The sequence below is a fragment of the Protobothrops mucrosquamatus genome, unplaced genomic scaffold (assembly GCF_001527695.2).
Source record: "Protobothrops mucrosquamatus isolate PMUCROS unplaced genomic scaffold, P.Mucros_1.0 scaffold1393, whole genome shotgun sequence".
NCBI lineage: Eukaryota > Metazoa > Chordata > Lepidosauria > Squamata > Viperidae > Protobothrops > Protobothrops mucrosquamatus.
Genome location: NW_015387579.1, coordinates 44,803 through 60,874, shown reverse-complemented (window position 1 = coordinate 60,874; position 16,072 = coordinate 44,803). Strand labels below are relative to the sequence as shown.

General features: G+C 38.2%; 1 protein-coding gene across 1 annotated transcript in view; it reads left to right on the top strand.

Annotated features, from left to right (window-relative positions):
* The window catches only part of FRMD4B (FERM domain containing 4B), a 124,233-nt gene that overhangs the window by 63,374 nt on the left and 44,787 nt on the right, over positions 1 to 16,072 (top strand). Inside the window, exons 8-10 of the mRNA XM_015821731.1 lie at positions 1,031 to 1,096; positions 2,650 to 2,707; positions 5,977 to 6,063. Of these exons, the coding sequence (XP_015677217.1) occupies positions 1,031 to 1,096; positions 2,650 to 2,707; positions 5,977 to 6,063 (211 nt within the window). The remainder of the gene's footprint in view (positions 1 to 1,030; positions 1,097 to 2,649; positions 2,708 to 5,976; positions 6,064 to 16,072) is intronic.

Below are 16,072 nucleotides of genomic sequence, written 5' to 3'. Positions count from 1 at the left end.
ATGAATATGTAGTGTATTTGTCTTAGCTTCTCTTCATTCCAAAAGCATGCAGGCTGACCTCATTTTTGATGCTCAAAAAACAAATGTAATCAAATAAGATGACATACCTTTTTTTTCCCACCATGGGATGAGGAGAGGATTAATAGAAAAATAGAGACATATTAGTCATGATTGTTGAACCATATTCCATACGTAGCAAGATGGAAAATGTTTCAAAACTCAAGACCATGTTCATATCTTTACCACCTTATCTCAATCATTTTGGAAGTGCTTCAAGCTCAAAATAGTTCAGTTTTAAGGATACAAGCATGAAACCTTCCAAAATGGTTGAAACAGTCCATTTCACACTCAGGATAGGAGATTTGCACTCCACACTCTTTTTAGATGGAAAAGACAAGAGAGACAGCAGGTTTGAATCTGGGATTGCCTGGGCCATACCAACACACATTACCCTCTTTATCACATCATAATTTTGTGGTAAATAACTTCACTATCATTATGAGATTACTGCCATATGCCTCAAATCATACAAGAAAATAAAAGGTTTTGCTTTTGCCCTGTCTGCAAATCATTTAAGCTGTATTTAGGAAAGGAAGGAAGGTGTGTGTCTCAGTGTGTGTGTCAGAAAAACCCAGTCATTAATCTTGCTGGGTAGGAGTAATCAACGTTGTAGGCCAGCATGTCTGAAAGGCATTGGGCAGAGGCTGGGGTTTTTTTTTTTTACAGCCTGATATAGCTCTGCTAACTTTATAGCCACTGCAGCTCCCTTTCTCCACAGTTACTTTTTATGAAATGGCACGCATCCAGGCTATAGAGTATTTCCTCTAGAAGAGGCTTAACCTTTAAGTCCATTCTGTGCCATCCAAAACTTGGGAGTACTCATTTTGTGGATTGACGGACTGCGTAGGGGTATACTTTACAGAGAGATTCTGTGGATCGTTTTGTCTGACTGAGATGCATTTGGAGCAACATAGGATCTAAAACCTGCCTCCCTCTCTTTAATACACTCTTTTTTGCTTGTTTTCCTCAGTGAGGACAGAGTCATCGAACATTACATTAAGAACAAGGGGCTGACTAGAGGACAAGCGATTGTTCAGTAAGTGTATTATTCAGCTCTTTGTAACCATGTGTGGGAATGACCTTGGAAGAAAAGGCAGTGAGACAGCAGCCAAGGGTTAACTGATAAAAGGCAGCTTAGCCCCCTCAGCAGGAATGTGGATTGGGCAAAAGGTGCAGAAGAGACCCTCTCTAATTTTTTAGAATGCAAAGAGGAAGGAGTAGAAGACCTGTCAGACTTGCAAGATTCTGTTCATGTAACCTTACACACAAAAAAAGAAGTAGAATTGGCTTATTGTGTTTCTTAACTGGTTTACCGCATGAGGAAGGCAAACATCTATTTATGGGAGAGGTTGCAGCACAGAACAGATTCCAACCCTGTTCTGAACTATATTGACAACTATTGTGATTGGGACTGATGCTTTCCGAGTACAGTAATCCATGCAGTTCCAAAGCTTGTTTGGGTTCCATCTCTTGCAATCCTGAAGCATTTTAGACCGCCTAATTATCTTCCAACACATTGCTCTTCTTCCTCTGGATCCCTGCTGTCCTCTCACTTGAGGTTGATAGCATATTTATCCGTTGAACAAGGCCTTTCAAACTTGAGATAAACCAGAAACCAATCCAGCAGCAAAAGCTGTACATGCAACTGTTTCCTATGAAGGGATGCTTAGCAGATCAGGCCTGTAGGATTCATACGTTTTATTGTTCAGATTTATGTCACGCACTGTAATGGAATGTGGGGATGAACTTGAGGAAAAGTGGGGGAAGAGATGCTACCTAGGGAACAATCAGATAAGAGAGGTAGGAGCCTCCAATAGATTAACGGTTAGAGGAAGAAACTCAGAAAGGATCTGCCCTAATCAATCAATCTTGCAAGTCTGAAAGTACAAAACTTCTCAACTCCAATTTTAAGTGACTTAAAATTGGAGGTGAGACGTTTTGTACTTTCAGACTTGCAAGATTTATGTAGCTTTACAATAAAGTTGATTTAACTCATCTAGTCTTGTTTTCCTGTCTGGTTTACTTGGGAAGGCTGACATGCACTCATGAAGTGGGCAAGCTACATACAGTGAAGCTGCTTTAGAAGAACTGAATATTCCCAAAAGCTAAACTTGGAAAATATTTTAGATTAGTATTGTAGAGAGCTCAATTGCTAGAACTGAAGCCAAGTTCTTGATGGAGTTTAGTTGTTATACAAGGGAATACTTTCAGAGAAGTACCTGGCAACCCCCGAGAGCTTCAGGGGGATTGAGGGCAGAAGGGGGTTATAAAAAAAAAGACTGGTTCTAGTTTAATCGTCTCCTTTGAAATGTTAACTGGTTTGTTGCTGTGCTTGAACGTGTTTGTACACAGACTTCGCTATTAATGTTGATTGATGTTTTATATAATTAAAGCATCTAAAACAATTTGGTGTGAAACCTAAAACACTTCCCAGAGTCCCTCTATGAAGCAGCTGGGCAGTTTCAGAATTGGATAAGTAAATAAAATAAAATGAATGAATGAATCCAAAGACATCACTCGGGCAATGTGTTACTAGTAGAAGATATTATGAAGAAACTGTTTCATTGACTTGTATATCTGTCCTTGCAGGTACATGAAATTGGTTGAAGCTCTGCCTACTTATGGAATCCATTATTATGGAGTGAAGGTTAGTGACTACTGGAAAACAAAACTGAGTGAACTGTCTGTTTTATGCATTTTTCTTTTAATAAAAGCAGCTCATTTGATTAAAACGAGTAAGGAGATGCCGTCATGTCATAGCGCCCCATTTAAGGACTTTTTACCTTTTCAGTTCAGCTCTTCTTACCTTTCTCAGATCATGACAAAGTTTGGTATCCTCTTCATCCTTCAATCTCTTCAGAAACAAGGTCTTTACTCAGACAGTTGTTTGTGATTTGGCTTCCCTGGATCCACCTTGAGCACTTTGAGTAGAGTCTGCATGACTACACATCTTATACTTAGGTGATGGTTTTCAATGATCATTCATCAAACTGACAAGGACTTTGGCTTAAGGTCCTGGAGAATTGTCAGTTATAGGAAATAACGAAAGGCTACATGAACATGAAGTGCCTTTTTTTGTTTCTATGAAATAACAAAAAATTAAACTGGACAGCTATTTGTCTGAAATGGTATAGGGCAGTGATGGCGAACCTTTTAGAGACTGAGTGCCCAAAACCTTGCCCCGCCCCGCTCCACCTCCCTGCTCCGCCCCCACTCTGCCCCACCCACAGGACCACTCACCACCTCCAGGGCCCGCAGATCGCCAAGGCAGCCCAGCAGCGCTATGGCGGCCACACCCTCTGCCCGTGTCCTGCAGCATCAACTGCATGATGGGGTGTGAGGGCAGAGTCTTGTCTACGCTGCCTGGCTGCCATGTCCTTGGCTGCACTGCTCCATGTGGGCCACGCTCGAGGGCAACTCTCCTTCAGAGGAGGTGGCCATGAGGGAAGGCAAGGCTGGGGCAACGGCACGTGTTCCCACAGAGAGGGCTCCGAGTGCTGCCTCTGGCACCCGTGCCATAGGTTCACCACCACTGGTATAGGGTTTTCTGCCTGAGCAGGGAGTTGGACTAGATGACCTCCAAGGTCACGTCCAACTATATTATTATTATCATCATCATTATCATTATGGCAGGAAGGACATTGTTAACATATTGCAACATTTAACATGTTAAATTTTCATTTGGAGTCTCCTCTGTCTTTTGTCTAGCAGATAGTATTTAAGTTCCTATAATTTATTCAAGAGGTTTTTTTCCCCCATTCAGAGTTACAATGTTGATTAGAATAATACAAATAGGATTTTGCATTTCTGTGACCAAAACCTCCAGAAACTAGTACTTACATTATATTAATGGGGCTAGCATTCAAGAAGAGCTACAGTTATACTAATAACAAAGCAAATAGGTTCATGCCATCTGAAACTGCACTCAAACTGTAATCATTTTGCTGAATATGTATATGAACAGCAACATTCCTATTCAGACATCCCGCCAGAGGCATAGATTATCATATATATGTCAACTTTGTCATGCTTTCTACATGTGGATTGACCCTGTGTAGCAAATGATCACTTTTCCAAACTTTTCAAAAATGTCTGTGTTCAACAAATCCCTATTTTGATAGGGAATTTAGAGACTCTCTTGAATAGCTTTTCCACATTCTCCACATTTTATAGCCTCAAACACCCTTAATAAAATTGTGGAACCTTTTAATTTTCATGGAATGCTCACATTGAACTGTGGGTAACAAACGTTGAAGAATAGAGTGGATTTGGGCCTGGTGGATGTCTTCATTGTTGGTATCTACTGGTAATGAAGAAGTCATGACATGGAGGACCAAAAGCCTTCCATTATTGAAAGTACTGTTGGCAATTTTTCTGCAGCACAACTCTCAGTCCTTTAAAATGGGCCCTTCTGGGATATGGAGCTATTAGACCCCTCTGTACCTCAAGAAGATTACAATACTGGCATCTTATTTTTAGCAGCTTATAATTTGCCTTCCACAACTTCCTTCTAAAATAAAATGAATGAAAATCACTTTTTATTTAGGAAAAAATGGAGTCAACTCCACGCATAAATTGTGTTTGGAGTCTCTGGCTTCCTTAGTTCTCCTTTAGTTTATTTTGCTGGTTTTGAGCTAGGAATCTTTGGTTAATTTTAGCCACAAACAATTTAATAATATAGTAATTTACCCCCTCCTCCCCTTCTTTTTCTTGTATTTTGATGACTTCATGGACAGGTCTGTGCAATTTTCTTGGCAACCTGCAGTAGTGGTATTATCACTGGCCACCTGCCAGGTTGTTTTTCAGCTTTTTAATCTAGGGATGAAAGAAAGTAACTGGCTCAAAGTCACCCAGCTGTCCTCCATGCCTAAGGAAGAACCAGAACCTGTATCTCCTTGCTCCTGGTCCAGCATCTTAACCAAGACACCTTACTAGCTCTTGTAATGTACTTTAAAAGTTGTTTTAAAAAGTTATGGAAATCATGCCTTATTGTACAATACTATAATTTACTGTTTTGTTGCTTGAAAAATAGCTCCTCCAAGACCTCTTCCACCAACATTGACAGGGCAAGCCACTAGAACAGTGTTTCTCAACCTTGACAATTTTAAGGCATGTGGACTTCAACTCCCAGAATTCCACAGCCAGCAATGCTGGCTGTGGAATTCTGGGAGTTGAAGTCCACATGCCTTAAAATTGTCAAGGTTGAGAAACACTGCACTAGAATATAAATTGAGAGCAAACTCCACTCCTTACTAACACTGATGATGTTACTTAGTTTGGGTAATGACACATATGCAAGAAAATAACCCAAGCTCAGAGAGCACCAAGAATTCCTGATTTCAACCCTGAGCTCTATGGAAGATAAAATCTCGTCAAGAAAATATGTCAGCCCAATTTTCTCTTAAAATAAACAATAGCTATTTTCTCTTAACGCTTTCTGCTCTTTCACATGTGCATCTAAAGTAATGTATGGACTTTAGCTGAACCAAGTGTACGTCTGAGTAAATACATACAGAATTGTGCAAAGTGTGTACACAGCTCATTCCTTTCTCAACAGTTCACCCTTGCTTTGGATTTGTCCCTCATCAAGTCTTCTTTTACTGTTGTTGCTTACCTCCCACAGATTTTCTTCCATTTCTGCCCCATCTCTAGCCATGGTTTCAAAGAATACAGCAGCTTCTCTTCCCTACTGCTCTCTGGCTGTTTGCATAGCATCTTCCAGCTGGGAAAGGAATAGCAGACCCCTTCAAACAATAAGCCTTCTCTGTCAGCCACAGGTGTGCTAACAAAGGGCTGCCTTCATCTCCCTAACCTGCTTATACTTGTTGCAGGATGAAGTAAAGAAACCTTATATCAACTCTGAAGTTTTTGACTCTTGCTAAAAAGCCTTAGAACTTCTATTCTTCTCTGCCCTAGGATAAACAAGGCATCCCGTGGTGGCTTGGGATCAGTTATAAAGGAATTGGCCAGTACGACTTACAAGATAAAGTCAAACCTAGAAAAGTAAGTGCATCTGCATATGTGTATTTGTCTTTGTAAAATATGAGATTCCTATTGTGCCTTTTTTTCTCTCCTTGTTATTCAGCAAAAGGAAAGTATTTCTTAATTCTAGAGCAGTTTCCCACAATCCGACTTTCTCCGGGTATATTGGACTACAGTTCCCACCAAGGTGGCCAAACGGGGAATATGAGAATTGTAGTCCAGTAAACACCTGGAGAACATGAAAATGGAGAGAGTGTTCTAGTCTGTTGAAATAATTGGCCGCAGTAAAAATTGTTTTAGAGCACATATTGTCTTCGTTTTTGCATTATATTTTAATGTTGTATATGTTCCATGAACTGCCCAGATTACTGGTCAGATACCTGAGATGCCTCCCAGCAGGATTTGAAATAGTAACCCACCAACGTTTCTCCCCCTCCGTTCCCCACCCCATTCCTGCAACTGATATTAAGAGACATTCTGTAAAGAGATTGGAAGATTCCATATAGCTATCCTGAGTTGATGAATTTGGCTAATTCACCATGAAATCATGGCAATTGGTTCCATAGTTTAATGAAGTGTTGTGTGAAGAAATACATCCTTCAATCTGTCTGTGAAAATACTGCCAGATCACGTCACTGATTGGCTCTTGGTTCAAGTATTATATGACAGGGAGGGAAAATGCTTTCAGTGTACTTTCTTTACAACACACATCATTTTATGAAATTCTATGAAATAGATTAGGAACATGTTTTCTAACTTAAATTGTTCCAACTCTTCTAACTTTTGCTTGGATAGAAGATTAGGTTGCAAAGTAACGATTGTGACTGTTCCTGCCAAGTCAGGAAACCCCAACTGCGATCCCTTATTTATGCTTCTTTCCCTCCCTACGAATTTCTACTCTTCTCTGAAATGCTAAGCAGTTTTTCAAAACAACATTTTGTGCCTGCATATGAAACACAATCCCAACTGATGCAGCATTTTCTACATGAAAGTGCAGGGGGCCAAGAAGTACTTGCTCTGTTCCATGCAAGGTTTGTGAGACAACTGAGATGGGATATCTATACATAGAAATTGCCTCATCGCTACTTCTTGAACAAAGAATAAACATCTGGAATAAGCTCTGAAGACCTTGGGAATAACTCCATGTTGGAGAAAACTCAAACACATGTAGTTATTGTGCCAGAGGAAAAACACACCTTATTGTTTTTTTTTTCTTCTTCTCAGCCTTTCTGCTTTATGTTGATGTCCAAGTTGGAAGCTTATTTTGCTATTCTTGTCCTCAGAATATTTTGGATTTAACAGCTTGTACATGTTTTCTTTCGATTGCACAATTTGCTCTCCTTGGAACATAAGTGACGTATATAAAGGAGTGATACATCTGGTTAGCTTTCTAGAAAATAGTTACATCTTCAGGAACCCCAATGTGTGGAGAAGTAGATAGATCAGATTTTCTGAATCTGTTTTGTCTCCTGTACTTGTTAAATATTTATATAAAACAGAAAAGTTCCTGTAACATGGGGTTAGGAGTTACTAGCTCCTTTTTTTTTCCAGATAGGTGCGTGAGTGAGAAAACTGATTTCAGTCCTGTTAAAATGTCATCCTGATGTTCAAATTTCTTATATTTGTATGCAGCCTCTTCTAACAGGGTAACATAATGTACGAGAATCAGCTTGTGCACTTTCTTGTCCTGTAATTGCTTCACGTCTAGCTCTTAATTCCCCACCTCGCATAGAGTACACACCAGAAAATGGGCAGAAACTGCACCACCAGAATTGTTAGATTTATTTACACAAACTATGGCTGCCCATCTATCTTCCATGACACTGGACAGCTAAGAATAGATTAAAACCATAGCAGTAAAACCTAGCAAAAATAGATATACCATGGGATCATTAAATGTACTGGAGCCCCACAGCAACTTTCATCCTACAGATATAAGTCATGCAACTAGACTAACTTTAGATGCCAGCTCAAGGCGTGTGAGAATAGCTAAGTTTTAAAATACTGATAAGGTTGGAGCCATCTGAATCTCACAAAGAACTCGTGTTCTAAAGGGTAGGCACTGCAACAGATAAAGCATTTTTGAGCAGTTTGATGGAGGTCAATGTGGGAATAGAAGCAGCATGCCTCCTCCTGCCCTGACTCACATTAATTCTCCCTCCAAAAAAGCCAGATATTTCTGTTATTTCCCTTCTTGAGAAATTAATACAGTATCCTTCTATTTGGAAAATCAGGAGGTTGAATTGTGCTTCCTGCTCCTTTTCAAACTTTCACATTTAAAACTTTCTGGATCAAAACTATTAAAGTTGTTGTATATGGGGTACCCTTTATCCAGAATGAAGGTGAATTCAATGGATTCTAAGAAAAATTCTAAGAAAATTCTTCTCTTCAGGGGTTCTAAGCAGAGATTATCAAATGTACTCATCAAAACATGATCCTGATTGGTCTGTTGATGATGATGATGGTGATGATGATGGTGGCCTTGATGCTTTCGGATTCATTAACATTATTTCTGAAATTAATCAAAGACTGGGAAAAATTGGGCTAATGTCCAGATTAAAAACTAATAATCCAAATTAAGGCCAACTATAAACCACTAGATATTTTTATGATTAAAATGAATCTGACATACACCTGCTTCCTAAACTTAAGTTTTCTTTTTCAAATTTTATTTATTATTTTGCCCTGAAGAGCATGTCAGTTTTCCATGGCATTCTCAGTACATTTATTCACAAAAGGAAAAAAAATCACAGAATATATAAATGCAGTGTGAATAAAAATCTAAATAAGGGAGATATGACAACACCAAGCTTAATGTTTGTTGATACATTACAAAGCCAATCAGTTGAGACAGATAATATTATTTCTGGGGATAATCAAAATAAACCATGGATGGGCAACAATTGTTTCTCTGTCACCATATGGGTTTAAGATCATTGGACCTTCCCAGTTGCTCTCATATGTATTCTAAGTAATTGAACTAAAGCTACATGGATATACGGTTTGAGACAAGTAAACTCAAAACTCTTTGCAAAGTCAAACTAAACTCAAAAGAAGAAGGTTCCAAATTTCTTAGCTCCAGAATTTTATATTCAAACTATACAGGTTAAAAGAATAATGCATGACTATTATTACAATACAATAAGAGATCCTGAGAGAGCATTCTCCAGAATATATGAGAAATAAAGAAATTCACTGGAAGGGCTTGCATCATTCTTTAAGAATCATGGTTGGTTACCAGAAAGATAAAATTGAACAAAACAATCTGCAAGGCTCTGGAGTGTACATGCAAGCAAAAGCATGTAAAATCATGATTAACAAAGATGTTGCTCAGTATAAAATTTTGGATCACTGTTTGAAATGCATTAGGCATCAGTCTTGACCATAACTACCTGTGCAGTGTGTAAAAGGCTTAAATGGCATTGTGGTTTTTAATAAATGGATAATGTGTTATTATTTCTTGGCCTGGAAATTGTCCAAGAAACTAACAACATATGCAATTGAAGTACGATTGTCGGTGAAGATTCTCAGTCATCCAGGTAGAGTTGTCTGGAAGCTGAATCATAGCAACTGGACTTCTTTCCTTGTTGGTTTGAAAAGTTTTGCTGCTTAGCCTAGTTGCTTCTTCAATCTGAGCAAGTTAGTTCTGGGGACCCTGTATATGTCCTCCAGGGAAGTTTCATTTCTCACCTAATCTGGACAGACTCCTTAGGTGAGTAAGCAGAGAGTCATTGGGATGTAAATGTTCATAAATATTTACCCCTAGGTGGGTTGTTAAGCAGGACCTCCCTGGTGAATCTGTGAAGTGACCTTAATCTTTATGGGGACTGATGGAAGAGCAACATTAAAAAAATTGGGTAAAGGTTGTGTTTGAGGCCTCCACTGAGGGAAGGATTTTTCACTTTGGCATAATTGGCTTCCTTCATTTCTTCCCTCTTCCCTGTAGTTTCTTCTGTAACATCTTGAAATGGCGCGATTTATCCGAAATATCTCAGTGTTTGAGTTTTGAATGCTCATTATTACATTATTATTATTATTATTATTATTATTATTATTATTATTATTATTATTATTATTATTATTATTAACACAGCACAGTTAAATATAACATCATTACATTTAAAGGAGAAAAATACATTTTAAAATGTGTACTGCCGTATTTTAAAATTATATTGCCGTTTTCTCATCTTCATTTTGTTTTCAATAAACTGAACATTTATAGGTGAATTAGGCAACTCGTAGATGAGACAGCTATAAAAAGGATGCTGGTTACAACTGTCATATCTTATTTGCAGCATCATAGACATTACGTTTCCCAGTTACCAATTCCTGTGGAAGAATAGCAACATAAATGTATTTATCTTGCTTCCTATAGGCTTCTGGCTGGTTTTTGTGGGTAGGGAATGTTGGAACAGATAAGAGTCATCTTTGTGGAACAAATGGATGGGTCTTGGTGCTGTGAATGACAGGGGCATTCCACCCTGAAACAAATATGCTGCAGTTCTTTTGACAACACAATATGCATTTGCACCGTTCCCAAAGAGTGCCCAATATGGAACGAAGTGAGAGAAACCAATATTGTTGGCTTTAACTCTAAGAAACAATAACTCCTTTTAAAGTAGGAGGTAATGGAAGTGATGAGAGTATATACCGTTTCTTGACACAAAGGGTGGTTCTATGTTTGCTCTGTTTCACTGTTAAAAGTAAGTGGTTATGCTAATTCTGGTTGCTGGGAGAAATGGGTATGTATGTTTGGCAAGGGTGAGCTGTATACACTCTGGTCAAATGTGTATAGTAAGTGGGATTTAGTAGCTTTCTTTGGGACATAAAGTGAAAGTGTTCTCTGTACAATCTCTGGTTACTTGTAATCTATTAAAAAAATCAGACGCTGTTCTATTTGATAAGGTACTCAGATACACACACCATCCCTGTAAAACTGGTCTCCCCAGATATAGGTATATACAAGTTAAAGGAAAAACATTGGCAATTATTTTTATTCTGTCTGTTTTGCAGTCTAAATCCATACATTTTCACAAACTTTAGTCAATTGTTCTTACAAAACTTAGTAACTGCACTATAATTAACCAAAGCATAAACAGGTGGTCCTCTACTTAAAACCATTCATTTAGGACCGTTTGAAGTTACAGTGGCACTAAAAAAAAAAAGGGGACTTATGACTGTTTCACACTTTCGACCTTTGCAGCATCCCCATGGTCACATGACCAACATCCAGGTGCTCAGTAACTGGCATGTATTTATGACAGTTGCAGTGTCCCGAGGTCAAGTGATCATGTTTTGTGGACCTTCTGACAAGCAAAGTCAATGGGGAAGCTTTCGGATTCATTTAACAACTCTTGTTACTAGCTTAATAACTGCAGTGATTCACTTAACAGATATATTCTTGCACCCCTTACAAAAGTTCGAAATAACGGCAACGAATTATGCATATACACTATAATTTTGAAAACCCAAGTTTTCACACCCGCTGGAGTATCCTCTCGCATCCCCAGTTGGGAACCCCTGTGCTGGAGTAATAGAATCTCGCAAATCTGCTTTCGATTTATCTTCCCTTCCTCTTATAGCCCATTAGTCAGGGGGAGCCAGCCTGTCTCCCTAACACTATTTGCTTTCTTAAGGAATGTTTCTGCCCTTGTTTCAGTAACAGCTTCTGAATATTCCCTTAAGACCATCACCATGGCTTTCTACAGAGAATGACCATCAGCAAGGTGGATAGATTTGGTTACACAGTGTGTGCGCATTAGAAGACCTGCAGGACCAGATTGGGGGCAAATCAATCTATCTGTAAAAAAATCTATTAGTTGTTTAGAGTTGACACTTGATTTCATAATCAATCAAGGCAAGTTAGTACGAGTGTTCTCCAAATCTTGCTCATAAGGAAACTGTAACCAAGAAAAATTGAGCTATGAATGCATTCGCCTTTGGCATGATGTAACACCAAGTTGTGGTTAGCTAAAGTATACATTTCTATTTCCCTTTTTTTAATTGAAGTTCTGAAAGAAGAGAAGACAGCCCAAGGCTCTGTCTTAACTGTTATGGTGACATCTAAACTTTTTCAGAAGGTACTCTTATCCATTCGATGGGAAATACTTTGAAAAAGAGAAAGAGAAGATTCTTAAATATAGTTGATTATAAATAGGGTTGTAAATTAGAAAATGGGTATTTTGAATGCTGTTACTATATATAAATATTCTAAATACAAGATTCCTGTATGATGTTAGACAATAAAGCAAATTAAAAGCTAATTGAAAAATCTGAAAACATTCTGAAGTTGGATATGGGCATTTCTAAAAGACTAGCATTTTATGCTTCCAACATTGGTTTTCAAAATAGGATGACAAAATTGTTGCTGCTTTGCTGCTGCAAATAGCAATGTTTGTGGCAAGAAAGGGCAATGAGCTAAATGTTGTCTGTTCCACCCCAACCCCTGTACCACATTAAAATTCATCAAAGAAATCCCTTTAAACCAGAGGTTTCTGTCTTCAATAAATATATCCATGTGATGTTTTATTTCAGGGTACTTGGGTTATTTATTGTATATAAAGACCTAAATCTTTCCCAAATGATCACTGGCTCAGAAATCCTGCATCCATTTGCTAAAAATTATAAATAATAATATATAAGTCTGTGCTGTAAATCAGAGATAGTGAAAAGTCTTGGAAAGTCTTGACACATGCTATTATTATCATACCTCTCTGTAACTATTTAAAGTTTTTGATGTTTGTTTTCTCTTGAAAAGGAGATTTGCCACTTAACCCTAGAATATAGTTTACTTTTTTTTTTGAACACACAAACCTTTCCAAATTATCACCAGAGTGCATTACTGAAACTAAAATAACTTCAGATTTGATTTCACTGTCCAGAATCACTTAAGTTTCAGGAATGTGGTAGATGGGAGGAATGTTATTCTTAGCATCTGCTATTCTAGGCAGAAACCAGATAATTTGTTGGGGGCTCTGAAGGCAACATATGTCCTGGGCTAGACTTTTAGAGGCCAATAGGTATGTGTGCACAGCCAGGTATGACACCCAAACCCTCCCCATGCATACATACACACAAACACACACACATTGTTCCCACTTCCCTATCTACATTGCTCAATATCTTTGTATTCCCTTTGTTGTTGGCAGCAAAAACACTAAAGTAACTAAATATCATTGCCATTTCCACTGTCAGCATGAATACAGTATTCCTTTATAGAGATGCAGTTTTCTGAAACTGCCACTTAACAAACAGACTTCACCGTAATGTTGGCAGGTGACAGATACTTGACCAGCCACCAGAATGACTCAGCAGGCCATCTTCAATCTACACTTGTCTGATTGAATCAACAGAATAGCCATATAGCACTTCCTGGGCTGGGCAGTCTCTTGGTTTGCTGAGGAAGGCAGGGAGAGGCTGTTGAGGAATGATCCTATTTGCCTCTGTATTCCAGTGGTCAACAAAGTGCCCAGAAGAAGCATCTTCCAAATCACTGAGAAGTTCCCCAAACAACATCAGGAAACTCGCTGGATGCCTACATTAACCTAGTTTGCCTCAAAGTTTTGATAGAAACATAAGAATGGAAGACCCACGATATATTCCATGTTAAACTCCTCAGTCTATAAATTCTCCTAAGGTTACTTTGGATTGAGCACCAATTATTTACTTCTGAGAGGTTGCCTCTTGGGAATTGTTGTGGATATTGACTGAGAGGCCTCTGATTTTTAACCCTATAGTGGTACCACTTTTCAAAATTTTATAAGTTTTAGCTTATGTTCTTAATACTATTTTAATCATCTTGATTTTGTCCTCTTTTTTTAACCTGTATCTGAAAGTCATCTAGATCCAGCCATATATCTGAAAGTCACCTAGATCCAGTCACCTATATTTATTATATAAATATATGAATTTATATTTATTTGTTTTGTTTGTCATATTTATATACAATCAAGTACTTCTAGGCAAAGTAAAGGAATATTGTAACAAAATGGGCAAAATGCAAGAAAACTACCCTCTAAGGGATGATTTAGGCCCTGTCCAATCCTAGTATAGCACACTGCATCTTTGGAAAATATTTAGAAATATTGGTTCTTTCTTCTCTTGGGAAGCGTTTAACAGTAGGAAAGAAAAAAGTTTGCTCATTCTTTCCTTTGAGGAAGCCAGTTTTATTTTTGCCTCAAGAATATTCTGCATCCATGACTCATCCTCTGACGTACGTATCTGAACTGGACTCTGGCATCACCCATAATTTCCAGTTTCTTTCACTCAACGTGCGTTTTATATCTTCAGGTGAATGACCAGTTTTGTTTGCTCAAAAGTCAAAGACTATCCTTCTCCAGCTCTGCAGTACTTCCTTTCAAGCAGAAAAGTCAGAGGGAAGTGCTCTTTTTCTGGCTTTTCTATCAACTGTAAAGTGGAGTTGCTAATTCCGTTTATCAGACTCACACAAGAGCTTTGTCAACATATATTGGCATTTCTCTTGATAGTGTACTATAGATGCCTGTCTTTTTAAAGCCTTTTCAAATTGTTTGAGAGGTGCTGCAGTTTTTATCTTATCTCTGGAGAATGAGGCAGTCTGTGCTATTCGATACACCCCATTTTAGATTAAACACAGGCACACTTTTTTAAGAAATTATTTTTAATAGGAAAATTGTGGTTACAACCCAGCTTGCAGCATTTACTGCAGTATTTAGGGTGTGAAAGGTCACAGAATCCCTCTTAGCATTTCATAAGGCCCTAAAAATCTGGCTATGTTCCCGAGCCTGGGGCGCTGAATCAGTCAAAGGCCTCGATTCTTGGTTGTATTGCTACCTGCCAAGTATCTTGTTCCTATGTATATTTAATGTGGATGTTTTTATTGTTTTAAAAAATTTTTAAACAGTAATATATTTTTTAATTGTAAGCCACCCGGAATTATTGACTGAGATGGGTAGTTATAGAAATTGCATTAATGATCGAATGAATTAATGGATTAATTAATGCATGCATGCATGCATTGGGCAGTCAACAAACTAGAAAAAGTTATGGCATTATATCAAGATTAAACATTTGTCAGCATTCAGGTATTGGACACTAGCCCATCTTTCTGCAACTTGGTAGCCTCCAGAAATATTGGACAATTCTCATAATTCCTAAACAGCTCTGCCGTTGATCTTGGAGGTTGAAGGGGAGGGGCAGGTGAGAACAGGATAAGCCAATCTGATGTCCCCCCAATATATTGAGATTGCAACTTCTAGAATTTCCAAGTGGCATGGCTGTTGCTAGCTGACCATTTCAGGTCCTTCAATTTCAGAAGAGGTAGAAAGTTGCAGGTGGTGGATGGTTGGAGTAGGTTATTTTACACTGCCTATAGTCACTTTTGTGAGATAGGCAGCCATAAAAATTATTTAAATAAATAAAATAATCCATTTGCTTCAGGGTCATAGTGGGATAAACAGATCCCCACCTAATAGATGATCTGACCTGAAGAATCTGTTGGGAATAATTAGTGCCGGCAGTGCCAATAGTCTGGGCCTCTTTGTAGAACTGTCTGTTTTCAAAGCGATAGTCACTATCATTTGTACTTTGAAGAACAATTTGTGAAAGCTTTGGAAATAACACATGGAACAAATCTGAGGAAGAGGTTGTTTGTTTTAAGTATATTATTATTATTATTATTATTATTATTATTATTATTATTATTATTATTATTATTATTATTATTATTATTATTATTATTATTATGGACCATCGCACAGTCAGCCAGATGTTCAGACTAGATTTGGCATTTTGTCTACCTATCGAGTCCTTACCAAGGACCTGGGACAGGCAGATGTGGATGTTTGATGGTATTATAGATATCGTCGCAGGATGAAAGCAGTTCCTAGTAAGGCCGCCTTTTGCAATTGACTAATGGCGAATTTGTCAATGCCAATGGTGTTCAAGTGGTGCTCAAGTTGTTTTGGGATTGCACCCAAGGCACCTATTACTATTGGTACTACCTTTGCTTGCTTTTGCCACAGTCTTTCTATTTCTATTTGTAGGTCTCTGT